The following is a 27,776-nucleotide window of genomic DNA, read 5'->3' as shown; positions in this document are numbered from 1 at the left end:
GGATGCTACCTGACCTGCTGTGCTTTTCCAGCAACACATTTTCAGCTCCTCATTCCCACAACCAACCTGTGAATTACAATGTCCCTCAGTTGGAACTCAAACCCTAAGTGTTTACTTTTTTAAAGAAATGGCAAAAAGAAAAACAAATGATCCATGTCAATTTCTTGTCAATTCTCAAGCCAGATTTATTTCCAAAAAAGAACACAGGAGTGAGATTTAAGACTGAAATGATACATGGATACATTCAATGGAGGAGTAGCCTTTTTGGCCCCTTAAGCCTGGTATATTCAGGGCTATTCTGATTCAGGTTTCAGCTCTATTTTTCTGTAATTCCCCCAAAACCTTTTACCCTCATATCTATTAAATATCTATTTAACTCAGCCTTGAATAAATTTATAGACCCAGGCTCTACGATTTTCTGGGGATGTAAATCCCACACTTGAGGAAACACCCTCCACATTTCTTTCCCCTCCAGTTCTTACAAAAGCTTACGTGTTTCATCATCTTCAGTTAATTCAAAAAAGGAGCTTGTTACAAATTAAGTACAAAGATGTGTGCAATAAGTATCTCATTGATGAACCAGTGGGTCATGAGCATGTCATTATTGGTGAGTAGCACTGTTGTAACCTCAAATTGCAGTCTCACTTGGAAAGGCCTAAAGAATGCTGACTTGGGAAGTTAAATGAGTGGTATTGCACTTTTGGAACTCACTTAGCCCAACAAGCCTTTGCAACTAGTCTAATTTCTCTGCTTTTCCCCTACAGACCTGCTAATGTTTACTTGTACTTTTTGAAATTTACTACAAAATCTGCATTTCCCTCCATTTAAGGCAACACATTCCAGATCGGTTCTCTGGCTCTTCTTCCAAAGTCAGGAGTCACACGACATCAGGTTATAGTCCAACAGGTTTATTTGAAATCACAAGCTTTCTGGGCACTGCTCCTTCACTTCACCTGGCTAAGAGGCAACACTGTAAAAGCTTGTGCTTCCAAATAAACCTGTTGGACTATAACCTGGTGTTGTGTGACTTCTGACTTTGGCCAACCCAGACCAACACTGGCACCTCCATATCATGGCTAACATCTTCTGCCAAAGTAACATAAGTAATGATAGGTTTCTGTTTGGCTAGGGTTGAAGATCTGGTATTTGTGCTTGCCAGTTAATCGAGAGAGTAAGGTAAAATTCTGGAATTAGATCCTATCACGTGGAATGATCTTGCCTTGAGAGATGTGGACAGGTTGTTTCCTCTTTGGGAAAATCGAGAATGAGTCACTGTTTAAAAATAAGGAGTTGCCCATTTAAAACAGTGGAATATTTTCTCTGATTGTTGAGAGCTGGAACCTTCCCTGAAAAGGTGGTGGGAGCAGTGTCTAAAGTCGATGTGGACAGACCCTTGATAAATTTGGGGGGTGAAAGGTTGTAAGGGAGGATGGGAATGTGAATTTGTGGTTCCAATCGTGATTTTAATAAATGGCAGAGCAGGGGCTTAATGGCCTCCTTGTCCTCATTAATTTTTGAAGCTAATAAGGCTTGTGTAATCCGGACAAGCCCTTTACTAAAAACCCTTTGACTGGGGCTGCTGAAGGGGATACCACATTTCTCTCCGGTGCCGTCAAAGACCATCAAGTTAATGGGTCGCGAGGGGTGACCGGCGCTGCCTAAATGCAGTTTGACACGAGCTGCAAGGACGAGTCACACGAGTGAGCTGCTCTTTTAAGTTTCGACAATGTACAACCGGAGTAAAGAGTGAGCGCACTCTCCCCTCCCAACCGGAGGCAGGCTCGAAAGGAAATCGAAAGAGAAAGAAATTTGCTCTGATTTCGTTTCCTGTGTTAAGCAGAGACTCCTCCCTCCTTTCCTCCCTCTCTCTCTCTCTCTCCCTCCTGGATTGTGAACTTTCTCATTATTTGCACTTTGCTGTGTCCGCATCCATCTGGAGAGAAGCCTGTGGGAGGGGGAGCCCCGGGGGGCTGGTATTTGGACGATGTGGGGAGATGAAGACTATGATTCCACTTGGGCAGAGAGCGAAGGGGAAGGGGAGCCCGAGTCAGCAGCGACCTCCCCGAAACCAGCCGTACCACCCTGGAACCTGGTAAGATCAATGCTGGCCTTTTGGTGGGGTGGGGGATTTCTGTCGGATGTGGCTGCTTTAGGAGCCAGGCTTACAGTCGCCAGCAATTCTAGCTGTTCCCAAAGGGGAATTGGACCCTGCTGTAACAGTCACATTCAGAATGCCGCAAGGCAGACACCAAACTGTGGACATTTATATCCGAATTCTGAAGTTTAGCAGCTGAACCTCACAAGGCTTTGTGTGTGTGTGGGGCTGTAGTTTACCATGTTAAGCAGCAGATGCCACCATGTTTGCACAGACACTGGAGTTCCTCCTTTTTAGTCAGGGACCCAGGAATGGAAGTTTCCAACCAGCTACGCTGCACAGATGTGCCTCCTGAAATCCCCTGTATCACAATTAAAGGTGTCCAGGAATACTTGTGATAGGCATGCACCTCTCTCACATTGTCCCTTACCCACCCAAATACACCAAAGGCTCAAGGATGGCTTGTCCCTACCCCTGTTTGACAGGTTCTGGACTAGGTCCTGTGAGCAATCCATTCAGAGACACCCATGCATCTAGATGGGTATGTGAATATGGGTTTAGAGGGATATGGGCCAAGTGCTGGCAAGTGAGACTAGATCAGGTTGGGATATCTGGTCAGTATGGACAGTGCTATATATCTCTACGATTATTAAGCTGGAGAGGGTTCAGATGAGATGTTGCTGGGAATGGAGGGTTTGAGTAATAAGGAGAGGCTGGATAGGCTTGGTTGGGGGGGGGGGGTGGGGTTCTTCACTGGAGTGTGTGAGGTTGAGGGGTAACCGTATTGAGGTTTACAAAATTATGAGGGGTATAGATAAGGTGAATGTCTTTTCTCTTGGGTGGGGGATTTCAAGGCGAGGGGGTGTATATTTAAGATGAGATGTATTTTAAAAAGACATGAAGGGCAATTTTCTTTTCTAGAGTGGAAGTGGTGGTTGTGAATACAGTTACAATGTTTAAAGATGTTTAGATAAGTCCATAAATAAGAAATGTTTGGAGGGATATGGGCCAAGCGCAGGCAGGTGGGACTAGTTCAGTTTGGGATTATGGTTGGCATGGACTGGTTGGACCGAAGGGTCTGTTTCTGTGCTGTACGACTCTGACTCTGTGTTGCTGTAGGTCTGGAGTCACGTGTAGGCCAGCCAAGCTAAGTTCAATAAGTTTCCTTCCCAGATTGACATTAGTGACCCAGATGGGTTTTTTGAAGTTCTGCAGAAGAGTCACTGAACCCAAAATATTAACTCTGCTTTCTCTCTCTCTATATATCTGTACTAAGGCTGCCAGACCTGCTGAGATTTCCCTGCAATTTCTGTTTTTGTTTCTGATTTCCAGCATCCGGGTATTTTAAAAAATTTTTTAGAACGTAGTGTTCATTATTTGACTAGCTCTTCATCCCAGTTTTTTTTTTGTTATTGAATTGAAATGTTACCATGGCCGTCCTGGCATTTGAACTCGCGTCCCCAGAACAATGAATGAGGGGTCTGGATCAAGAACAAAGAAAGTTTACAGCCCAGGAACAGGCCCTTCGGCCCTCCAAGCCTGAGCCAATCCAAATCCACTGTCTGAACCTATCGCCCAATTCCTAAGTATCTGTATCCCTCTACTCCCCACCTACTCATACATCTGTCCAGACGCATCTTAAATGAATCTACTGTGCCTGCCTCTACTATCTCTGCTGGCAACGCGTTCCAGACACCCACCACCCTCTGTGTGAAGGACTTGCCACGTGTATCCGCTTTAAACTTTTCACCTCTCACCTTGAACGCCTGACCTCTCGTTAATCCCTCACCCTGAGGAAAAAGCTTATCTCTATTCACCCTGTCTATACCCTTGATGAGTTTGTAGACCTCAATCAGGTCCCCCCCCTCAATCTCCTTTTTTCAAATGAAGTTATTTAAAGTTCCTTTGCATTGCAAGTCTGCCACTTGCCTGTAAAGTGTTCCTGCTGTCTTCCTGCAGATATCAAGCTCCAAAGTGGGGTTGAAAAAACAGAAATTTATGGAGAAACTGAGCAGGTCTGTCGATTGTCAAAAATCACTCCACACCAGGTTATAGTGCAAATAACATTGCTCTGAACATTTGTAATTTCAAATAAACCTGTTTGGACTATAACCTGGTGTCGAGTGATTTTTGACTTTGTCCAGCCCAGCCCAACACTGGCAACTCCACATTTGTGGAGAGAGAAACCCGAGTTATTGTTTTGGGTCCCATGACCCTTCTACAGAACTCAGCTTGCTTTGAGAATCTGATGTAAGGTGAATATAAATAACATGCCTTACCTGGCAGCACTGATCTGAGTGATTAGCGTCTCCTTGCTAAGTGAGTTGGCTTGGGAAGTGGCGTTGCTGTTCGAGTGAATTTTTTGCCTCTTGATTCGAGAATCTTGCGAATAGGTGCTGAGAAAGATCACCTCTAATATGAGAGGTCCGTTCATAACTGAGTGGGTGAGAAAGCTGTTCTTAAATCTATTGGTACATGTTATAAAACTTTTGTATCTTCTGCCTGATGGAAGAGAGTATAACCAGGGTGGGAGAGGTCTTTGATGTTGGATGCTTTCCCAAGGCAGTGGGAAGTGCAGATGGAGTCAATGGATGGAAGGTTAGCTTGTATGATGGACTGGGCTGTGTTCACAACTCTTGGTAATTTCTTGCAGTCTTGGGCAGAACTGTTGCAGTATCAAGTTGTGATGTTTATAAGCTGCTTTGTAAGGTGCATCTGTAAAAATTATTGAGACATTTTTTTTTGCTCATTTCCCTTCCTTTGTAAAAGGCTCAAGTTTCTGTAAAATAACTGATCCTGTTCATGATGAGGTGTGAGAAAGAGGAGGCCATTCAGCCCCTCATCCTTAAGCCTGTAACATAAGAGCAGGAGGAGATATTCAGCCCCTTGAGCCAGTTACAAATTTTACCTGTTGGTTCCACACAACGATGATTTGGGTGAATAGCTGAAGAGCCAAAGATTTAATGAGGAATAATTTCAGTCTACAGTGAGTGGTTAGATTTGAAAGTTGCTGTCTGAGAATGTGGTGGAGCAGTATTCAATTCCCCTTTCAAAAAGAAATTGGATAGGCAGCTGAAGAAAAGGCTTGCACAGCAGCGGAAAAGAAAGATAGAGTTGGACAAGCTGAATTGCTCTTGCAGAGAGCTAGCACAGCCTAGATGGGCTGAAACCCCTTCTCCACAGGAGGGGGTGGGGGTGGGGGCATCTGGCTCCATACATGTCACAAAGTAAGAGAATCAATTATTTTTAAAAATTAGAATATTTTGGGATGTTGACGTTGCTGACAAGTCTGACCTTTATTGAACATTCCTAGTTTCCATGTGGAAGTGAAGGAGTGGCTTTTGTGAGCTGTTTTGGTAGAACTGGCATTGCTGAGGCAATTAGGAGTTGACGATGTTGCTGTAGGATGGGAGTTACGTGTACACAAAGTACATAACGAAACTTGGTTTCCTTCCCTAAAGGGCATTTTGAGAGTCTGACCAATTAGTGAGCTCCTTGGTTACTTTATTTTTACAGTAATGCCAAGCGTTGCTCTAGATTGTTCTTCAGCTGAATTAAAATCCTTCATCTGCCACTGTAGAAAATAAACTCTTTTTCTCAGGTTTCTGAATTTCTTTGGGCATCCCTCCGTCTACAGAAGATGATAGGTACGCAGTGCACAATCCATTTCAGACTTGGCACATCACTGCTGCAAATTCTTGAGAGACTGACACCCCTGAAGCTGCTGAGTGACATTGCGGGTTGTTGTTGTTTTTGATGTTGGCATCTGTTTCCTAGTCACTGCAGCCATTGGTCATCGTGGTGGTGAATGCCACCTCTCAGGAGGTGTCACCGTTTTCTTCTGTTGCCAGCAAGTGACTCCCAGCTGTGAGAGCTGGTGTCTAGGGTCTTGTTATCACACTCAAACGTTCTTTAAAGTGGAGCTCTGATTACCCAGGGCCCTCCGGTACCAGGCATGTGACCATCTTCCATCCTGACGATGTTTCTGAGCCAACAAAACTGCCCTCTGTTTGAGGACAAAGAAAACGTGGGATCCCTGTCACGAGAAGGGCTGTTTTAACCATCATTGTGTACATCAGGATATAGGAAAAAGTGAGGACTGCAGCTGCTGGAGATCAGAGCTGAAAATGTGTTGCTGGAAAAGCGCAGCAGGTCAGGCAGCATCCAAGCAGCAGGAGAGTTGACGTTTCGGGCATGAGCCCTTCAGGCTTTCCTGAAGAAGGGCTTATGCCCGAAATGTCGAATCTCCTGTTCCTTGGATGCTGCCTGACCTGCTGCGCTTTTCCAGCAACACATTTTCAGCTCTGATCTCCAGCATCTGCAGTCCTCACTTTCTCCTAGTTATATACAATATCAAGACAAGTCCCACTTCAGCAATTATTCTCTGCCTTTGTTGTTATTTGTTATTGTGCGTCAAAACATGGAGGTAGAATTTCTTTGAGATTGACCCGTGTAAACAGAATTTCCTCTTGAGTTTCAACAGCAAAACAAGAGGAAATTATCCCGATTTCCATTTGTCTCCTGGGCATCATTAACTCCTGCTGTATCTGGTTTACTGTAAATGTTTGCTTGAAATATTTTAGCAAGCATCATTTCAAGAAAAGAATACTTAAATCTCTTGTTCAACACCATATTTTTGTTCAATCTTGTCCCAAGTAGGAAATGATGTAAAGGAGCTTCCTGAAGACAGCTCTGAAGTAACTGCAAATGTCGCCGTTTGACTTATTTCCAGCTTGCACTTTGCATGGGTCTGTGAACAAGGCCAAAGATATTTGACAACTTGTACTTTTTATTCATACCTACTCTTCCTCTTAATGTCTGTCCATTTACTATCCCTCAGATTTATTTTCTTCAGTGGTTGTGGGCGCTAATCTTCTCCACTTTTTCAAATTGGATCCAGGTGAGTTTTTCTCTTCCTCTCCCTTTTTCAAGAGCAGGTAAACTAGAGGTCACTACAGAATAAGTAATCACCCACTTAAGACAAATGAGAAGGTTTAGTTTCTCAGAGGATCATCAATATTTGTTGCTCTCTACCTTCAAAGGTAGAGGAAGCAGAATCCATGAGTATTTTTGAGCAGAAGTGAATACATCTCTGATAAGCTCCCACCATTGTTGCCGTTTATCAGATTAGCTGATGGCTGGTTTGCAATGCAGAGTGACACCAGTAATATTGGTTCGATTCCCACATTGGCTGAGGTTTCCATGAAGGATGCTCCTTCTCATCCTCTCCCCTCGCCTCAGTTATGGTCACTCTCATGTTAAACCACGGCCAGTTGTCTCTGTCTCTCTCTCTCATGAGAGAGCAGCCCTATGGTCCTCTCGGACTTTACGTTGCTCTGACGCTACCTGGACCTTTCTCTATCACATGCTCTATCGCATCTTTCTTGATCTTGGAACTTCCCAAAACACTTCACAGCCAATCAAATACTCCTTGAAGCATTGTTACTATTACAACTTGGGAAACTTGCACACAGCAAGCTGTCGCAAGCAGACATGTGATCCTTAGAGAGTCCTTAATGGCCGAGGAATTGATATTTACCAGGGATAACTACTCTCTTCTTCAAAGTTGTGCTATTGGATCTTTTACACATCTGAGCAAGCAGGCAGTATTTAAATTCTTGTTGAAAAGATGGTGTCTCTGACTGTCGTTCTTTCAGTATTCACTATATTGTCAGCTTAGATTCTGTTCTCTAATCCCTGAAGTGGGAGTTGAACCCTCGGTCTTCTGACTGATATCACCCTGGGAGCTAAGGGGAATTGCTGTCTGGACTCCGAAATGAGGAATGGCTAGACTGATAAACAAGTGTTCGTACATTCAATCTGACCCCAAAAGAGAGAGTAGAGTGAACACAGGTCTATGATTCAGCTTTGGCATTTTCTAATCTTTTATTAATGGCCTCAACAAGGGAATCAAGTGTAAGGAATGTGGTGATGTGGTGGATAAAGTCACTGCATTAGAATCCAGACCTCTGGGTTGTTCTGGGGACATGGATTTGTGTCCTACCGGTAGATTAATGCAATAAAAAGCTAGTCGGATGTTAACCAGGTGTCTGTCAGTTATTGAAAAAACCCATCTGCTTCACTTATATTGTTTAGGAATAGCATGTGACTCCAGACAACAATGTGGCCGCCTTTAACTGCCCCCTAGGCCTAGCCGGCGATGCCTACATCCTGTGAATGAATGATCACAGATCATTCTGTTTACTAATGACTATATATAAAAAAAACCAAAGAACTGCTGGTGCTAGAAATCAGAAACAAAAACAGAAATTGCTGGAAAAACTCAGCAGGTCTGTCAGCATCTGTAGGGAGAAATCAGTTCACGATTTGAGGTCAGTGACTCTTCTTCAGACACGAATGATACCAAACTGAGTTTAAAAAGCTAACTGTGAGGAATACGCAATGGGGTAGAAGCTGATTAAACTCTATTTGCCACCTTCTTGCCCACTCAGTTAATGTCAGGGGATGTGAAATTATGCATTTTGGTGAAATGGCTGTCTTGCTTTGGGAATGAAGGCATCCGTTTGGCAGCAGGGGTTGAGCAGCTTTCTCTGAATGTTAATGAAGAAAGCTAATGGAATGGTGGCCTTTTTTATCTCGAGCACAAGAATGCAGAAGTTATGCTGCAACTACACAAAACCCTGGTGATATGCCATTTGGAGTACAGTGAACAAATCTGGGCACCATACCTTAGGATATATTGGCTTTGGAGGAAGCATAATGTTGGTTTACAGGTTATGTGGAGACCTTACCCAAATCATGCCGGTTTTCTCCAGAATGTAGAAGATTGATATGATCTGATGGTAGTCTTCAGGATATTAGACAGGATAGATAAAGTTCAATTATTTTCACTGGTTGGGGATTCTAGGACTAGGGGACATAGTCTGAGACTGAGGGCCTGACCGTTTAGCAGAGACATTAGGAAGCACTTCTGCACACATACAGGGTGGGATAGGCTTGGAATTCTCTTCCGCAACAGCAGGGGATGACCGATCAGTTAATTTTAAATTTGAGACAGAGGAATTTTTGTTAAGCCAAGCTATGAAGGGATGTGGGCCAAACTTAGGGATGTGGAGTTAGACCACAGATCAGCCATGATCTCATTGATGCTGGAACAGGCTCAGGCTGAATGGCCTACTGCTGTTCCTATAGAAGAATGAGAGGTGATTTCATTTGAAGCATATACGATTGTTTGAGTGTTGAGGGTAGATGGTGAGAGGCTGTTTCCTTTCTGGCAGGAAAGTCCAGAATTGTTCTGATATTCTCAGGATAAAGCCTCAACCTGTTTAAGGTTGTAAGGAGAAAACCTCTCACTTGGACGTTGATTAATCTACCACTCTCTACTTAAGAGGAGGCTTCTGGATGGTCAGTTTTTTTTAATGGACATTCAAGACTGAGTGTGATAGATTTTCAGGTGCTAAAGGAATTCACATAGCATACAAAAGAAATCTCTTTTTGTAGCACATTCTTATGATCTCAAAATTGCCAAAGCACTGCCATCCAGTGGAGAACTGTTTTATTCATTCATGGGTTGCAGGCATTGCTACTGGGTCAGCATTTAATGCTCGCTCCTAAATGTCAATGAGAAGGTAATGGTGAGTGGCTTTCTTGAACCACTGTGATCCCTTGGGCTATTGTTACATCCACAGTATTGTTATGGTGGGAGTTGTGAATTCTGCAACTGTTATAATATAGGAAATGTGATTTCCCAGATTCCACAAAAATGATAGCTTGATAATCTTTGTGATATTAATTGTGGATGAAATGTTGAAGTTTGGTGCTATGGAAAGGTTACAGCACAGGGGGATCCCTTTGTTCATGCCAGGTCTCTGCAAGAGCATCCTGAGGAATCTTGCTCCCCAGCACTTGCTCAGCAACCCTGCACATTTTGTCTGCTCAGACATTGAACCGAATCCTTTTGAAGCCTCAGGCAGTGCATTCCAGATTTGAATCACTCGCTGTCCTTTTCTCTCTTAGCCAAATGTTTAAATTGGTGATCTCTGATTCTCTTGCCTAGCTGCTTCTTGATTTTCAGCACCTCTGTCAAGTCTCTATTCTACCTTCTCTCCAACCCCAGCTTTTCCAAACAGTCTGAGTAACTGAGGTTACATTGGTCAGAGCTCCCCTGTTCTTAATGGGTAAAGCCACGGATGTTTCACACATCTGGGAAAACAGATGCTGATTTGGTTTAACACCTCATCCACAAGGACAGTGCAGCAGACTGAGTGTTGGTCAATGCTTGTTAAGTAAAAACGTGTGTGTGTGTGTGTATTTACTCCCATGTGGTTCCACCAGTATCACTCTGTCGTCATATTCATTGGCAGTTTGTCAGGAAACACTGGGCTAAAATATGTCTCTGTTACTTTTTACAGAGGACCCGGAAAGAGACTGACCCAAGACCTGAGAAGCGAAACTATTTGAAATATGTAGGTACCTTGCTACATGTTGTGTATATCTTTTTTAGATTCATTCACAGGATGTGGGTGCTGTGGCAATGCCAGCATTTTGTTTTTCATCCCCAGTTACCCTAGTAAGGTGGTGGTGAGCTGCCTTCTTGACAGACTGCAGTCCTTGATGTAGGTACACCCAACACTGTAAGGGAAGGTGTTCCAGAGTTTTGACCTGGTGACACTGAAAGAACAGTGATGATGATTGTTCTTCAGGCTGGTGTGTGGAAGGGGAAAACCTACAGTTGATGATCTGATGTGTCTCCTGTTCTTTTTCCTCTTATGTGCTCAAGGTCATCAGTTTAATAAGTGATTCCTGTCTCTACACAGAGCTAATATGTAACCATGGGAATAAGTTGTAAAAGTGCTAAATCTTTTTCACCAGACAAGACTCTGGGTTCCTTTGGTTAAATGTTTGTGTGCATGCACGGGAGTTGTACAGATCATAACAATGGTGTACAGCTCAGTCTTTATAACAAGAACAAAGGTTTTATACCATTTTTACAGAAAAGCTTCTGATCAACTATTGCTACAGATAATGATTTCCAATCAAAGTTTACACATTTACCCACCAGATCTCCATGCAACTGTGTTTGAATAGTTCTGGAAAAGCACAGCCGGTCAGGCAGCATCCGAGGAGCAGGAGAGTCGATGTTTTGAGCATAAGCTCTTCAAAACCATTACTGTTGAAGAGCCTATGCCCGAAACGTTGATTCTCCTGCTCCTCGGATGCTGCCTGACCTGCTGTGCTTGCCCAGCACCGCACCTTTTGACTCTGATCTCCAGCATCTGCAGTCCTCACTTTCTCTCTGTTTTGAATAGTTACCATTCCAAGTTAGTACGTGATGCAGTTGGATAATATAGATGTTACATGTTCATGTCTATCTGCAATACAGCAAAACCTATACTGTTTATTCCCTTTCTCCATATCCCCCCCCCCCCTCAAAGTTTATTTTGAAAAATGAAGAAAACAAATTGAGAAGATGGGGAAAGTTAGATGCAGAAAACCTTTTCTCTCCTTTGACTTACTGCCTAGTGTCAAACCACAAGTTACCTGTTGCATGGCCCATGTTTAATCCTCAAGTTTAGGTTCTGCTCTTGGCCTGGTGGTTTCCTGCTGAACCCCTGTGACTGAATCTCTTATTTGAGCAGCAAATGTGTTGTGGAAATTGTCAGTATTGAGTGTTTGTTTATTTCAGGACTCAGCACATCGCTGGCGAAATTGGAGGGCAGCAAAGGACCTACAGCGCTATCGACATGGTTACCCTGTAAGTCAGAGAAAACATTGTGTATTATCAATCCTTCGTGTCTATTGATGTGTCTTTAAACACATTGGAATGAACCAGCTAGGCTGATATTCATTTGCAGCATTGAACAGTTTCCTGCCTTCAGTTGCAACAAAACAAGTCTTGGCCTTTATTTCATTTTGCTTTGAATTACGACACAGGAATAGGCCATTTGGCCCAACTGGCACCAGCTGGCACTCCACCCGCCCCACAATCTGTCTTTCACTGGAGCCTTGCTGAGATAATAGTTCAAGCACTGTGTAATCTTAGTGAAGTCAGGCCCCTTCTGTGAGTAGATGAGGTCCAGGCCAATTGGGGAGTCTCGGTTACAAGTCCTGAACCAAAAGAAAGCAGGTGTTCAACATTCTCATTGAGATACATTGGCCAGCTTCTCTTTAAGGTTCTGAGTTGATCACAGTACAAATATCAAAGCTTTTAATCGTTTTAGACTTCTTAATTGTGTAAACAAATGCACAGGCAGTGAACATGTTCTTCAAAGAAACAGCAGGTTATTACATGGTAATACAGATGCCAATCAAAGGAAGTTTTCTCTTCCCCTCTGCCACTGAGTGAACATTGACTAATGCACTTTAAATTTCATTAGTCAATCTTGAAGCTCAGCCTGTTACTCATAATGAGGCCGTCCAGTCAGTGTGTGTTGATACAGTTGTCACATGGTTTCATTATAAATGTCTTCATAAGCTTTCAGAATGACCTTTTGTAATAACCTTTTTCTCCCTGCTTATTTGTTTATTCACACAATATTAAGCGGATAAGCTTCTGACTTTGATGCTACAAATGGCTGTGGTTGACACTTTTAAGTGTTTGTACATTGAGTTGTTTCTCTAAAGCATCTTTACAAATTATATTTTACTGTATCAGTTTGAGGATCACTTCAAAGATTCATTGGTCCCCAACGTAGTTGATATGAGCAGTTCTAATGACAAGTCACTCTGTTTCTCTCCCCATGGATCCTGCCAGATCTGCTGAGTTTTGCTAGCAGTTTTGGTTCGGTTGATTTGGGCCTTTCTAAAGGAGACGAGTCAGCAGATTTGGGGAATTTCTTGTCTCAAACTTACCCCCTGGAGAAACCAACCTACCAATTCTCTTCCTCCCCATGGACAGTACCAGAACCTGCTAAGTGTCTACATATTTTCTTTCTGTTTTTTTTTAGTCGGCGTGTCAGGCTATTTTCTTGTGCATCTAGGTTTGCCTTCCATGTATTTACGAATTGTCTCGAACATTCTGTGATAGTGAATTTCTCATTCTCACCAGTCACTGCTCAGAGATTCCTCCTGGATTTACTATTGGGATTCTCAATGTTTACATAGGCAGTTTTGTTGTGTATTGCCAACGTTTTTCCCACTTTGATCTGGCTTCTTTTCCCAACAGGATTTAGATGATAAAGTGAAGAATAATGATAACATTAACTTCAAGTTCTACATGAATCAGACACCTTCTCAGCCAGATGGTACGTGGTTGCCAACTGATTTTTGTTTTTTCCGTTTCCTTTGGGAGGTGTCCCTTCTGTAATTCAGACAGTGATTGTAGCATCTTTTATATTCACCTGAGAGGACATGGAACCTCCATTTAACATCCATCTGAATAGACGCACCTCTTTATGTGGCATTCAATCAATATTTAGTTCTTATTTGTGAGAGATATGGGTGGCCAGCATTTATTGCCCATATTTGCCCTTGAGAAGGTGGTGGTGAGCTGCCTTCTTGAACCACTTGCAGTCCACCTGCTGTGTGTGGGTTGACCAACGATGCCAGTAGGGAGAGAATTCCAGGATTTTGACCCAGCGACCGTGAAGGAATGGCCATTCCATGTCAGGATGGTGAGTGGCGTGGAGGGGAAATGTTCGGTGGTGGTGTTCCCATGGATCTGCTGCCCTTGTCCTAGATGAAAGTGAATCATGGATTTAGCAGGATCTTTTATTGCAATAAGGGCATTTATTCTTGAATTTATGCTTCCACTTCTAGAATAGAATGTGAACTGTCAATGTTCAGCATCTGAGTGAGAGTCCTACTCACTGCCCATGACCAAAACCACCTTGTTTTGGAAAGAATTGTCCCTGTGAACTTGAAAGAACATCCTCAATGGAGGAGGAATGTCAGACTAATCATTAGGGCTTTTGAAGCTGATGAGATTTCCCACTGATCACCAGGAGTTTATATTTTGATCTGTATACGGGGTATAAGATAGAGAAGAGATAGCATTATCCAATCTTCTGACCTCCCTACACAGAAATCAAAAATGGTTTGGCTCTACACTGAGCACAATGCTTCAACCAGTTGGTTGCTATTTGGTTTCTCTTTTACCACCAGGATTTCAATCAGCGATTAACTTTACTTTCTTCTTCTTCTGTTCTAGAAAGGACCATTGAACATATAATTCAGAATTGGAAAGGAAAATATCAACATTTGGAGAAGAGTCATTCGTACATCCAATGGTACTTTTTTATCTCTATATCTGGTTATTTTGACTAAAGGTTCTGTGCGTTGTTAATTTTTGAAAATTACATTTTATCTGGCATGTTTCCTGATGAAGGGCTCTTGTCCGAAACATTGACTTTCCTGCTCTTTGGATGCTGCCTGACCTGCTGTGCTTTTCCAGCACCACACTCTTTCTACTCTGATCTCCAGCTTCTGCAGTCCTCATTTTCTCCATGGTATATTTAATGCAGTGTGACAATGAGAAGGTAGATGATGTACCTCAGCACTCACTGAAGCCTGTATGCCCTTCATTGTTTCAGGATTGCATTGGGTTAATCCTGTGTGAACAGGGAAGTTTAGGATACATACCTTTTGTAAACTGGTATATTGAAGACCAAAAAATAAATCATTGAGATATTGCAGGTCTCTGGCTGAGTTACCCATGGAAGAATGTGGACAGTTTTAGGCACCTGACTTTGGAAAGGATGTCAAGGCCTTGGAGAGGGTAGAGAAGAGGTTGAGATCATGTCCAAAGGCTTTTGGTTATATGTGGAGAATAGTGATTGGCATTGTGAACAGAGACTGAATGGTGTGTTCCAAGTTAAAGGGATTTGCTGGAGCAAGGAGGAACAAACTGTTTCCTATGGCAAATGGGTCACGTGACCAGGGGTAATAGAATTGACATCATTGACTTAAGAACACTTGAGGTGGGGGGGGTGGAATTAAGAGAAATTTCTTTACCCAAAGGGTGTTTACAGAAAATGTGATGGAGTTTGATTCCACAAAAACTTTCAAAAGACATGTTTTTTTTAATTATTAGATAACTTAGTGTGGAAACAGCCTAACAAGTACATATCGACCCGCCAAAGCGCAACCTACCCATTCCCCTACATTTACCTAACAATATAACATGGCCAATTCACCTGACCCGCACATCTTTGGACTGTGGGAGGAAACTGGAGCACCCAGAGGAAACCTATGCAGTAACAGGGAGAATGTGCAAACACCACACAGTCAGTCGCCTGAGGCGGGAATTGAACCCGGGTCTCTGGCGCTGTGAGGCAATAGTGCTAACCATTGTGCCACTGTATTTGAAGAGAACTAGTTTTCAGGGTTACTGGGGGGAAAGGAAGTAATGACAAGACTAAATTGAATAGTTCTTTCAAAGAACAAGATCAGGCACATGCAGCTTTGTTCTGAAGATTCTAGGGCCTACCCAGCAGACATTGCCATTTCCCACCCTCTCCTCCTCCAGTTTGATGGAGTGGGTCATTGAACCTGCAGACCACCATTGTCACAGTCTCTTAAACTTTATTTTTATTCTTCTTTCCTGGGATGTGAGCTAGCAGGCCCAATATTAGTTTGTTCCCAATTGACCTGGAGAAAGTATTGGTGAACTGTCTTTTTGAATGGCTGTGGTCCACGTGGCGTAGGGTAAAGTTGCCTTGGTCCCAGGGGGCCATCAGTCTGCGCTCTCATTAGAGAGAGAGAGAGACAGAAGTCACACAACACCAGGTTATAGTCCAGCAGGTTTATTTGAAATCTCTCAAGCTTTCGAAGCACTGCCCCTTCATCAGATGCACTGTAAATAAACCTGTTGGGCAATAACCTAATGTTGTTTCACCTTATGACTTTATCCACCCCAATCCAACACCAGCACGTCCACCTCCAATAAAGAGAGAGACGCATGGTGGTGAGCTTAACTTGAAGGTCACCATGTCATTGGTGAGGGGTGAGGTCGAGAAGGGAGTGCGACTTTGGTGATCTCAACTGGTTGAGAACTGTTGGAGTCAGTGTGCATTGCAAACCAGCTGTCCAGCCAACTAAGCTAACCATCACCACCACCCTTCCACAGTCTTCTGGTAGTGTGGTGACCAAAACTGTACACAATTACCTGGTTTTTGTATGGCATGAACTTAACTTCAGACTAATGATCGTTCAGTAACACACTCGCGATGGTTCAGTCACTGTGTGGTTTACACTGAGAGTGACCGGCACTGGTTAAACCTGTTCTGACCATCTGGAGCAGTTCTCCCTTCTAACCTTTAGCCTTGTGGTTTTAGGCTGTTCCCGTTGCGTGAACCCGGAATGAATTGGCACGCCAAGGAGCTCTCAAGACAAGAAATTGAGGTTTGTATCAGAGAGGGGAATTACTCAGCATTGCCCTCTACTCGATTTAAATGAATCAAATTTCCTTGAACTTTGGGGGGGGAGGGAAAGAAGTCAAACTGTACATGTTTACAACACAAATATTTTGAGATTTCAGGATTTAGAAGAGTTTGTTTCCTGGGGTCTGATTGAGGGGATGTTTTTGACATTACTCTGATTCTAAGAAAGTCAGCATTTCCATAGCACCTTTCCCGACTTTACAATATTCCCAAAGTGTTTCAACTATGCTTTGAAGTGTAGTCATGTTTGCAATGTAGCAAACCCCACTGGGCAGTTTGCACAAGCAAAATCTCTGGAGTGGAACCTGAACTTCAGACCATCTTGACCTATAATCCCAAAGATGGTTGAGAGTAAAGAAATTTAGAACTGTGTGGGGTTTTAGTGAGATAGAGCTGTACGCATCTTTGGTTTAAGAGCATTTATACTTGCAGTGGTGGCAGTACAGCAAGGGTTTACAAGGCTGGTCTCCAGGGTGAAAGGGTTGTCCTAAGGTGAGAGGTTGAGTAAATTAGGTTGACACTGGGGTTTAGAAAACCCTGGTGGTCTAGAGGTTCGGATTCTGTGATTTCACCGCTGCATGAGCTGGGTTTGATTCCCGGTCAGGGAATGGGAGTTTATGGAGCCAATGGTGCGAAACTACTGTCTGTGGGATTATGACTGAACGCCTCTAAGTTGAAATCCTGCCTAAACATAATGAAAAGGGAATGTGAGCAGGGTGTAGACCATCGTGAGACAGGTTAGTTTTACCCTACTGATGATGTGTTAATACAATGGTAATCCTGTTCCGTACGAGAGGAAGCTCAGTTTGGTGCATGTGCTTGACAAAGGCCTCCATGACAGGTGATCTCATTGAAGCATGTGAGATTCTGTTGGGGACTAACAGGGTCAACATTGAGAGGTTGCTTCTCAATGGCTGGAGCATCTGTAATACAGTCAGTAAGCTCAGTGGAGGGCACAGCCCTGCCTGCATCAATGGGGTTGAGGTGAAGTTTGATTTCGCTGCTCGTTGGATGCTGCCTGAACTGCTGTGCTCTTCCAGCACCACTGATCCAGAATCTGGTTTCCAGCATCTGCAGTCATTGTTTTTACCTTGGTCAAGAGCGTCAAGTTCCTGGGAGTGATGATCACCAACAATCTGTCCTGGTCCAACCACGTTGGCACAATAATCAAGAAAGCACAACAATGTTCCTACTTCCTTAGGAGGTTGAGGAAATTCAGCATATCCACAAAGACACTGACCAATGTTTTTCGAAGCACCAGAGAAAGCAACGCATCCGAATGGATCTCCGCTTGGTTTGGCAACTGCTGTTCCCAGGATTGCAAGAAACAATGGAGAGTCGTGAACACAGTCCAGTCCATCACACACACCAAACTTCCAGCCATTGGCTCCATCTATACTTCCCACTGCCTCGGGAAAGCAACCAACATAATCAGATCCATCCCACCCTGGTTATACTCTCTTCCAGTCTCTTGCATTGGGCAACTAAAATAAAACTTTGAATACACCTACAAACCAGATTCAAGAGCAGCTTCATCCTCTGTTATCAGACATAGATTAGATTTAATTCCTTATAGTGTGGAAACAGGCCATTTGGCCCAACAAGTCCACACCGACCCTCTGAAGATCCACCCACCCCCTGCCCGACATTTACACATGACTAGTGCACTTAACACAATGGGCAATTCACCTGGCCTGCACATTTTTGTATTGTGGGAGGAAACGGGAACATCCTGTGGAAACCCACGCAGACACTGGGAGAATGTGCAAACTCCACACAGCCAGTCGTCCAAGGCTGGAACTGAGCCCAAGTCCCTGGCACTGTGAGGCAACTGTGCTAACCACTGAGCCATCGTGCTGTTCCCTGAATGGACCTCTCCAATAGTCATTCTGATCTCTCTCTCCACATCTCTGCGACTGTTACACTATTCTGCACTCTGTACCATTTAAAGTACATCAGGATAGTAAAGCAATGTGACAGTAATAAGTCAATCGACAATCAATCAATCTCAGGATAAGGGCTTAATCATTCAGAGTCAGTAGTCATGTGACACCAGGCTACAGTCCCACAGATTTATTTGAAGTCACAAACTTTTGGAACACTGCCCCTTCATCAGGTGAAGTGGAGGGAAATGCACCTGTGACTTCTGATTTTGTCCACCCCTGTACCACTGCCTCACTCGTTCAGGTCTGAGATGGGGATTAATTTCTTGACTCCAAAGTGAAGTGAGTCTTTGGAATTTTCTAGCTCCTCTGGAAGGTTTCGGATGTTGTGTTGAGGAAGTGCCTTTTGGTCTTTCAGGGAATGGAGGGAAATGGGTTACCAGGGCAAAGTGAAGTTGAGATAGAAAGTCAGCGATTTCTTATTGAATGGTGGAACTGGCTTAATGGGCTGAGTGGTCTACTTCTGCTTTTGTTCTTTTCTTGATTCCGAGATAATAATTCAGCCCATGAGCCATAGCGCATGTTAGACGCTGTGCTGTTGGAAGATTAAATTCTGGTCAGATTTAAAATTCTCAATCCTGGATGATATACTAATTCTGCTCAGATAGGGGAATGAGCTAAGAATCTTGGTGATCACTGGCCAATTGCACAGTTGGTCAGTTCTCTAAATGGTAGCTCATTGGCTACAAAAGGCCTTTGTGCAGTGAAAATTATGTGAAGAGTTAGAACAAGGTACTAATTTTATCTTTAATTCACTTTGTGGAATAGGGCTGTCATTGGCAAGATCATCAATTATTCACCATTCCCAAATACATGTTTTTGAGGGTGACGGTGAGCTGCCTACTGTCCAAATCTGTAGAAATAGCCACAAGGCTGTTACGGAGGGGTTGGGGGCGGGAGGTCCAGCATTTTGACCCAGTGACATTGTTGATGACATTTCCAAGTGAGGATGCCGAATGACTTGGAGGGACTTGAAGGGGATGTTGGTTTACCTATACATCAGCTGTCTGTGACATTCTTGGTCACCTGGAAAATGATGTCAAAGGAGCTTTGGTGAGTTACTGCAATACATCTTGTGAATGGTTCACCTTGCTGCTCCTGTGTGTCAGTGGTGTGTGGGCTGAGTGCAGAAGGTGTTAGAGGGGATCAGGAACAAGTGGGCTGCTTTGACCTGGATGTTGCCAAACTTCATGATTGGAGCTGTACTCCACCAGGAAGGGGTTAGAGTGTTCAGTGTCTCTTAGTTTGTTGTTTTCTGAGATGATTTAAATGAATTTTGATTTATTTATTAACTAAATTTTAATGCAGTGTTTTTTTAAAAAAACTATTTCATTGTCAACAGTTATTCAGAAATTCTAAAGATGCAACACAGAGGCTAATTAAAGTGTACGAGATAATGCTGGATTTTTATGGCATTAAATTAGTAAATCGGAAAACTGGAGCAGTGAAACGAGCTCCTCACTGGAAAGAGCGATTCGACAACCTCAATCAGTGAGTGTCACCAGTTTTATGTTCATGTAGCACCTTTTCATCTTTTGAAATGGAAGCACTGGGTATTGCTATGATCACAGCTAATGGTAATACGAGAAAAGTCAGGTCACTGTGAAATCTAGCTTGATGAACCATAATATTAGCATTTTGCAGTTGGTTACCATGGTGGCTAGTCGCTGAATATATTCATCCATGGCTGCCAGAATTCTTTAACAAAAAAATCCAAATTTATTACACGAAATAACAAAACCATAAGATCTTAATGCGTTTCCCAGCAATATCCAATTCAGGTCCTCCATTCCAATGGAATACTGTTCTGATTGAACTCTTTAATTTCAGAATTAGAATTGCAGAATTGTCATGATGTGGAAGATGACCATTCAGCCCACTGCACGTGAATCAGCTCTCTAAATGAGCATCATAACTTAGTACTGTTCTCCTGCCCTTTCTTCTCTTAAACAGAAGCAATCATCCAGTATCCAATTGAACCTGCCTCCACCACATTTCCAGGCAGTGCCTTCCACACCCTAACTACTTGCTTTGTGGGGGGGGAAAAGAAAATCCTCCCATCAGATTTGCTACCTTTTGTAAACTGCTTTAAATCTCTGCCTTGCCACTCTCGGTCCTTTTTCTTTTGAGTGGACACAGTTTTTCCCGACCTACTCTGTCCAGAGCTCTCATGATTTGTAAACTTCAATCAAATCTATTTAGCCTTTTTCTTCAAAGGAAAATAGTCTTGGTTTCTTCAATTCATCCTAGTAACTGAAGCTTCTCATTCTTGGAACTATTTTTGTAAATTACACTACTCCTCCTTGCTGAAATGAATTTTCAGGTTTGATGCCCTTCTTAAGTCCTCGATCTCATTTTTTTTCTCCCCCCCCCCCCCCCCCCCCCAGTCCTGACAGCTTTAAAATATAAACATAGACTCTCTAACATACATTGGAGACTTCACAAATTATTGATTTGGAGATGCTGGTGTTGGACCTAGGGTGGGCAAAGTTAAAAATCACACAATGCCAGGTTATAGTCCAACAGTTGGTTTGATTGGAAGCACTAGCTTTCAGAGTGCTGCTCCTTCACAGGTGATTGTGGAGAATAAGATTGTATGACACAGAATTTATAGCAAAGGTTTACAGTGTGATGTAATTGAAATTATATATTGAAAAAGATCTGGATTGTTTGTTAAGTCTCATCTTTTAGAATGACCATGTTGGTTTCAGTTCTTTCATACATAAATCGCAGAACATTTAAAAGTTACATTCTCAAGTGAACTTTAACAATTGGTGTCATGTCAGCCCAAATAATGCATTGGAGGTGTGTGCTGTCCTGTGTGAGACTGTCTGTGCCCCAATGGTCAGATTGATTCTAATATAAAACCGGATTTACAGAATCTTACATGGATTCATGCAGTATTTGAGCAAAGTAGATGTAATTATGCAAGTACAAATTCACCCCACAAACCTGTGTGTGTGTGGGTGTATGTGTGAGTGTAAAGGGGTACAAGTCTGTGAGAGGGCGCACAGCGGTTGTTCACCAACACTCCCTAGGATTTTACCATTACATGTATAAGTCCTGCTAAGATTTGCTTTCCCAAAATGCAGCACCTCACATTTATCTGAATTAAACTCCATCTGCCACTTCACAGCCCATTGGCCCATCTGATCCAGATCCTGTTGTAATCTGAGGTAACCTTCTTCGCTGTCCACTGCACCTCCAGTTTTGCTGTCATCAGCAAACTTCGTAACTGTACCTCTTATGCTCACATCCAAATCATTTATATAAATGACAAAGTAGTGGATCCTTGTAGCACTCCACTGGTCACAGGCCTTCAGTCTGAAAAACAACTCTCTACCACCACCATGTCTTCTACCTTTGAGCCAGTTCTGTGTCCAAATGGCTAATTCTCCCTGTCTTCCTTAAGATCTAACCTTGCTAACCAGTTTCCCATGGGGAAACTTGTCAAATGCCTTACTGAAGTCAAAATAGATCATGTCTACCGCTCTGCCCTCATCAATTCTCTTTGTTACTTCAAAAAACTCCATCAAGTTAGTGAGATCAGATTTCCCACGCACAAAGTCATGTTGACAATCCCTAATTAGTCCTTGCCTTTCCAAATACAGGTACATCCTGTCCATCAGGATTCCCTCCAACAACTTGCCCACCACCAACATCAGGCTCACTGATCTATAGTTCCCTGGCTTGTCCCTACCAACCTTCTTAAACAGTGGCACCACATTTGCCAACCTCCAGTCTTCCGGCACCTCACCTGTGATCATCTATGATACAAATATCTCAGCAAGAGGCCCAGCAATCACTTCTCCAGCTTCCCACAGAGTTCTCGTGTACACCTGATCAGGTCCTGGGGATTTATCCACTTTTATGTGTTTCAAGACATACAACACTTCTTCCTCTGTAATATGGACATTTTTCAAGATGTCACCATCTATTTCCCTACATTCTAGATCTTCCATGTCCTTTTCCTCAGTAAACACTGATGCAAAATATTCATTTAGTATCTTCCCTATCTCCTGTGGCTCCACACAAAGGCCGCCTTGCTGATCTCCCTAGTTACCTTTTTTTTTGTCCTTGATCTATCTGTAAAATCCCTTTGGATTCTCCTTAACTATATTTGCCAAAGTTATCTCATGTCCTCTTTTTGTCCCCTGATTTTCATCTTAAGTATACTCCTACTGCCTCTATACTCTTCTAAGGATTCACTTGATCCATCCTGTCTATACCTGACATATGCTTCCTTCTTTTTCCTAACCAAACCCTGAATTTCTTTAGTCATCCAGCTTTCCCTATACCTGCCAGCCTTTCCTTTCACCCTAACAGGAATATACTTTCTCTGGATTCCTATTATTCCATTTCTGAAGGCTTCCCATTTTCCAGTCGTCCATTTACCTGCAAACATCTGCCCCCACTCAGCTTTTGAAAGTTCTTGCCTAATACCGTCAAAATTAGCCTTCCTCCAATTTAGAACTTTTTTATATCTGGTCTAACTTTTTCCATCATTATTTTAAAACTAATAGAATTATGAACACTGGCCCCAAAGTGCTCCCCCACTGACACTTCAGTCATCTGCCCTGCCTTATTTCCCAAGAGTAGGTCAAGTTTTGCAACTTCTCTAATAGATACATCCACATACTGAATCAGAACATTTTCTTGTACACACTGAACAATTTCCTTTCCATCTAAACCCTTAACACTATGGCAGTCCCAGTCTATGTTTGGAAAGTTAAAATTCCCTACCATAACCACCCTATTATTCTTACAGATAACTGAGATCTCATTATATATTTGTTTCTCAATTTCCCTCTGACTATTAGGGGGTCTATAATACAATCCCAATAAGGTGATCATCCCTTTCTTATTTCTCAGTTTCACCCAAATAACTTCCCTGGATGTATTCCCGGGAATGTCCTCCCTAAGTACAGCTGTAGTGTTATCCCTTATCAAAAATGCCACTCCCTCTCCTCCCTTTCTATGCTCACTGTAGCATTTGTATTCTGGACCATTAAGCTGCCAATCCTGCCCATCCCTGAGCCATGTTTCTGTAATTGCTATGATATCCCATGTTCCTAATCATGCCCTGAGTTCATCTGCCTTCCCTGTTATGCCCCTTGCATTGAAATAAGTGCAGTTTAATTTATCAGTCCTACTTTGTTCCTGCCTGCCCTGACTTTGTTTGTTTGTTTGTTTGACTCACTTTTTTTTCTCAACCAGTCTCAGATTGATCTCTTTCCTCACTATCTCCCTGGGTCTCTCAACTACACCCCCCTCCACCCCCCAACCAAACTAGTTTAAATCCTCCCGAGCAGTTCTAGCAAATCTCCCTGCCAGTATATTAGTCCACTTCCAATTTAGGTGCAATCTATTCTGCTTGTACAGGTCACTTCTATCCCAAAAAAGATTCCAATGATCCAAAAATGTGAATCCTTCTCCCATATACCAGCTGCTCAGCTATGCATTCATCTGCTCTATCCTCCTATTCCTACTCTCACTAGCTCGTAGCGCTGGGAATAATCTAGATATTACTACTATTGAGGATCTCCCTTTTAAATTCCTGCGGGTCTATGTTCTTCCTTCAGAATCTTATCCTTTTCCCTTCCTATAACTTTGGCTCCAATGTGTACAATGATGTTTTGTTGGTCCCTCTCCCTTTGAGAACATTCTGAACCCTCTCTGAGACATCCTTGATCCTGGCACCAGGGAGGCAACATATCATTGATTTTTTGCTGCTGGCCACAGAAACGTTTGTCTGTGTCTCTGACTAGAGAGTCCTCTAACACAATTGATCTCTTAGAAGCTGATGTATCCCTCATCGCATTAGAGCCAGTCTCAATACCAGAAACTTGGCTGTTTCTGCTTCATTCCACTGAGAATTCATTACCTCCTGCATTTTCCAAAACAGCATACTTGTTTGAAATGGGCATAGCCACAGAAGACTCCTGCACTAACTGCCTACCTTTCTTACCTTTCCTGGAGTTAACCCATCTATGTGACTGTATCTGAGACTTTGCCTCTTCCTGTAACTGCCATCCATCACATCCCCTTGCTCTTGTAAATTCCTCTTTGCCTCTAACTCTCTCTCCAACCAATCCATTCAGTCTGATAGGATTCACAACCAACTCCATTTATTGCAGATATAATCCTCATAACAGAAACTCTCCCTAAACTCCCACATCCGACAAGAAGAGCATGTCTCTCTACCAAAGACCATTTTTGCTGCTTTCAATCTGCAGATCCAGAAATTAGCACCGTCTTATTCCTCTACAAAACAGTGCTCCAGACTTAATACTTATGGTTTATATTTTTAAGTTTAATCAAGGGCCTCAGGCGACTGTCTGTGTGGAGTTTGCACATTCTCCCCGTGTCTGCGTGGGTTTCCTCCGGGTGCTCTGGTTTCCTCCCACAGTCCAAAGATGTGCAGGTCAGGTGAATTGGCCATGCTAAATTGCCCATAGTGTTAGGTAAGGGGCAAATATAAGGGTAGGGGTATGGGTGAGTTTCGCTTCTGCGGGTCGGTGTGGACTTGTTGGGCTGAAGGGCCAGCTTCCACACTAAGTAATCTAATCTAATCTAATATCTCAAAACATATAATCAAGAAAGAACCCACTCTACTCACTTACTCCAGACTTACTGTAAGGCCACACTTAAGTATTCACTTACCTGTTTCTGTGCTGTAATCTTACCCAAACAGGTTCCTCCAAGACCAGTTGTGAGTCTCACTGTTAACTTTCCCAGACACAGCCTGATGTTCAGCGATACATGAATTCAAACAGCAAAGGCAGTTCCTCCCTCCCTCCCTTCCTTCCTTCCTTCCTTCCTTCCTTCCTTCTTCCCTCCGGCACTGCCTGACTATGTGCTGCCTTTGTCTCTTCCGCCCCCTTTTAAAAGTGCTGTTGTTTTGACTGTTTCTCTCCACCGTTCCAAAACCATGCAACACCATATGAAACAGTATTTGCTGCCCCTGGAATTGGAGGAAATCACCTCCAACATCTAAAATACCTGAAAACAAGGAGCAGCCTTTCACAGCCAGAATTTTTCCCATCCTCCACCTTGAATTACCCAGAATCCCTTTTACAAGTTGAGAAAATCATGAGGAGTGTGGACACTGTAAATACACAAGGTCTTTTTCCTGGGGTGGGGAAGTCCAGAACTGGAGGGCATAGATTTAGGGTGAGAAGGAAAGATAGAAAAGGGACATTTCCACACAGAGGGTGGTGCATGTATGGAATGAGTTGCTAGAGGAAGTGTTGGAGGCTGATACACTTGCAACATTTAAAAGGCATTTGGATGGGTATATGAATAGGAAGAGTTTGGTGGGATATGGGCCAAATGCTGGCAAATGGGACTAGATTAGTTTCGGACATCTGGTCAGTGTGGACGAGTTGGATAGAAGAGTCTGTTTCCGTGCTGTACATCTGTGAATCTATGACTGTGGATGCAGTTTTGGAGTTTTATCCCTACACTTGCTGCACCAGTAGGGCTAATGTGCTGTTCTGATCATTGGTGTCACTGCTGTGACTGCTGTCTACAGCTGCCACGTTATTGTTGATTTGCTGATTGGTCTTTCTTTCTTTTCAATTTCAGACGCTCACACAATAATCTCCGCATCACTCGGATACTGAAGTGCCTTGGAGAGATGGGCTTTGAGCATTATCAGCCGCCATTGGTAAAGTTTTTCCTAACAGAAACATTGGTGCATAACCAGCTGCCCAACGTTAAAGAGAGTGTCTTGGATTACTTTCTTTATACCATTCGAAGTAAAATTGAGAGAAGGAAGCTGATACTGTACGCCCAGAAGCATTATCGGCCAGCTGCAGACTTCGTCTGGGGCCCTCCCAAAGAAATGGAACACCGGTTTAAGCATATTCGTGAGGAACTCTGGAAGGAAGAGGAGGAAACAGTGAGTGAGGATATGTCAGATGAAGACACATTGGCAAAAGGTGGAGAAAGCAGTTCCTTACCATCAGACTCAGATGAAGGCCACAGGTCAAAGCAGAGACGGGTAATGAAAGAAAGGCCTTCAGATTCTAGGGAGAAGAGCTCAACGTGTCAGAAGGACACAGATGAGACATTGGAGTATCAAGTCGAGACTGAAAAACCTGATGGGACCGTAGATCAGGAGAGGTGTAATGCTGAAGAGAAGAGCGACGGTGATGGGATATCTCCAGCCTCTGAAAATAAGTGCAATGAAAATGGTGAAAAGCAAATTGAATGTGAAGAGGTGACTGTTGTGGGAAGTATTAAAGCAGATGCTGAAGACTTGGTGCAAGATGTTGACGTACCTGAGAACAGCCAAACCAAGCATGAGCGAATGGAGGCTGATGTGGGAACACAAGAAATGGAAGGTGAAGCTACCTGCCAAATGGGAAAGGAATTGTTAGTGCATTCAGGCAAAGCAGGACTGTCTATTAACGAAACATATTCCGAGCCAAAAGGCCGAGAAGAAACAGATATGCCAGTTATGGAAGGCAAAATTGTGAAGAGAAAAACAGAAGAGGGGCTTGATGAGAGAGCTGAGCCGGAGCATGTGATCACTGAAGCAGGTAGCCTTGCAACTGAAGAAAGTAAAACTAGCAATATATCAAAGGATGAGGTGGATAAGCCAGAAGTGATTACCAAAGAAACTGATAAGTCTCTGAAAGAAGAAACAGCAATCAGCAATACAGAACAGAAGAATATGTCAACTGAATTAGAAGGTGAAAGCGAATCTGAAAGAAATATTCCACATCCTGCAAATGATGAAAGTGAATGCACAGAAGAAATGGAAACACAAGAAGTGGGACTGCTGGAAGCTGGAAAAGATCCTGTAGGTCTATGTATGGAAATGGAGATGGAAGCTAGTAAATGTGCAGGAGAAGAAGATGTAGAAATGGAAGATGACCAGCAAACAACTTCATCTTCATAAAGCAGCAACTTTATTGCTTTACAAGAGAAGACTAGAGAACCACTTTAGGATATGACTTTGAAGAAGAACCCCAAGCTTCCCATCAAATGCAGGATTTCAAACAAATAGGTTCTGCTACTCAGTAGCTTTGAGGATTGGGAGACAGAAATACCTCACGTGGCTACCATAGACCTCTCTGTGCTGGATACTAAATTGTATTTAGAGGCTGGTGTGTGCATGTGAATATTTAATACTTTCATTTTTAAATAAAGTGCTGATAGCAGGTGAAGTTAACTAATGTTTTGTGGCTCATTCTAGCTCTGTACTTCCAATTTGTTTATGTAGCACCTGTAAAGGGAGTGGTATGTAAGATGTGGGTGTGTCTCTGACAATTCTGGGGGTGGAGTGAGAAAGGGAACATTAGGTAATCTCTGTTTGTTCATCTGGTATTTAAATAGTGCCTTTAGTAGAGTTTCACAGGGATCGGAATTTTACACAGTGACACATCAAGG

The 27,776-nt window shown here is 43.0% G+C and overlaps 1 protein-coding gene across 1 annotated transcript; it reads left to right on the top strand.

The window, feature by feature from the left end:
* The first annotated feature begins 1,800 nt into the window (after positions 1-1,800).
* Positions 1,801-27,558, top strand: LOC132822822 (opioid growth factor receptor-like protein 1). The gene is made up of 8 exons (XM_060836180.1): positions 1,801-2,092; positions 10,468-10,521; positions 11,742-11,810; positions 13,221-13,299; positions 14,205-14,283; positions 16,330-16,396; positions 19,720-19,868; positions 25,965-27,558. Exons 1-8 carry the CDS (start codon positions 1,985-1,987, stop codon positions 27,283-27,285), a joined length of 1,926 nt encoding a protein of 641 aa, XP_060692163.1. The 5' UTR covers positions 1,801-1,984; the 3' UTR covers positions 27,286-27,558.
* The last annotated feature ends 218 nt before the right edge of the window (positions 27,559-27,776 follow it).

This window comes from Hemiscyllium ocellatum, chromosome 15, assembly GCF_020745735.1.
Source record: "Hemiscyllium ocellatum isolate sHemOce1 chromosome 15, sHemOce1.pat.X.cur, whole genome shotgun sequence".
Classification (NCBI taxonomy): Eukaryota; Metazoa; Chordata; class Chondrichthyes; order Orectolobiformes; family Hemiscylliidae; genus Hemiscyllium; species Hemiscyllium ocellatum.
The sequence above is the reverse complement of the archived record's forward strand: the minus strand, read 5'-3'. Positions and strand labels throughout refer to the sequence as shown.

Excerpts from the sequence above, each read along its gene's own strand:
- LOC132822822 (XM_060836180.1), top strand. The coding sequence starts at position 1,985 with ATGTGGGGAGATGAAGACTATGATTCCACTTGGGCAGAGAGCGAAGGG. Across the intron at positions 16,397-19,719 it reads TCTCAAGACAAGAAATTGAG|TTATTCAGAAATTCTAAAGA; the intron begins GTTTGTATCAGA and ends CATTGTCAACAG. Across the intron at positions 19,869-25,964 it reads CGATTCGACAACCTCAATCA|ACGCTCACACAATAATCTCC; the intron begins GTGAGTGTCACC and ends TTTCAATTTCAG.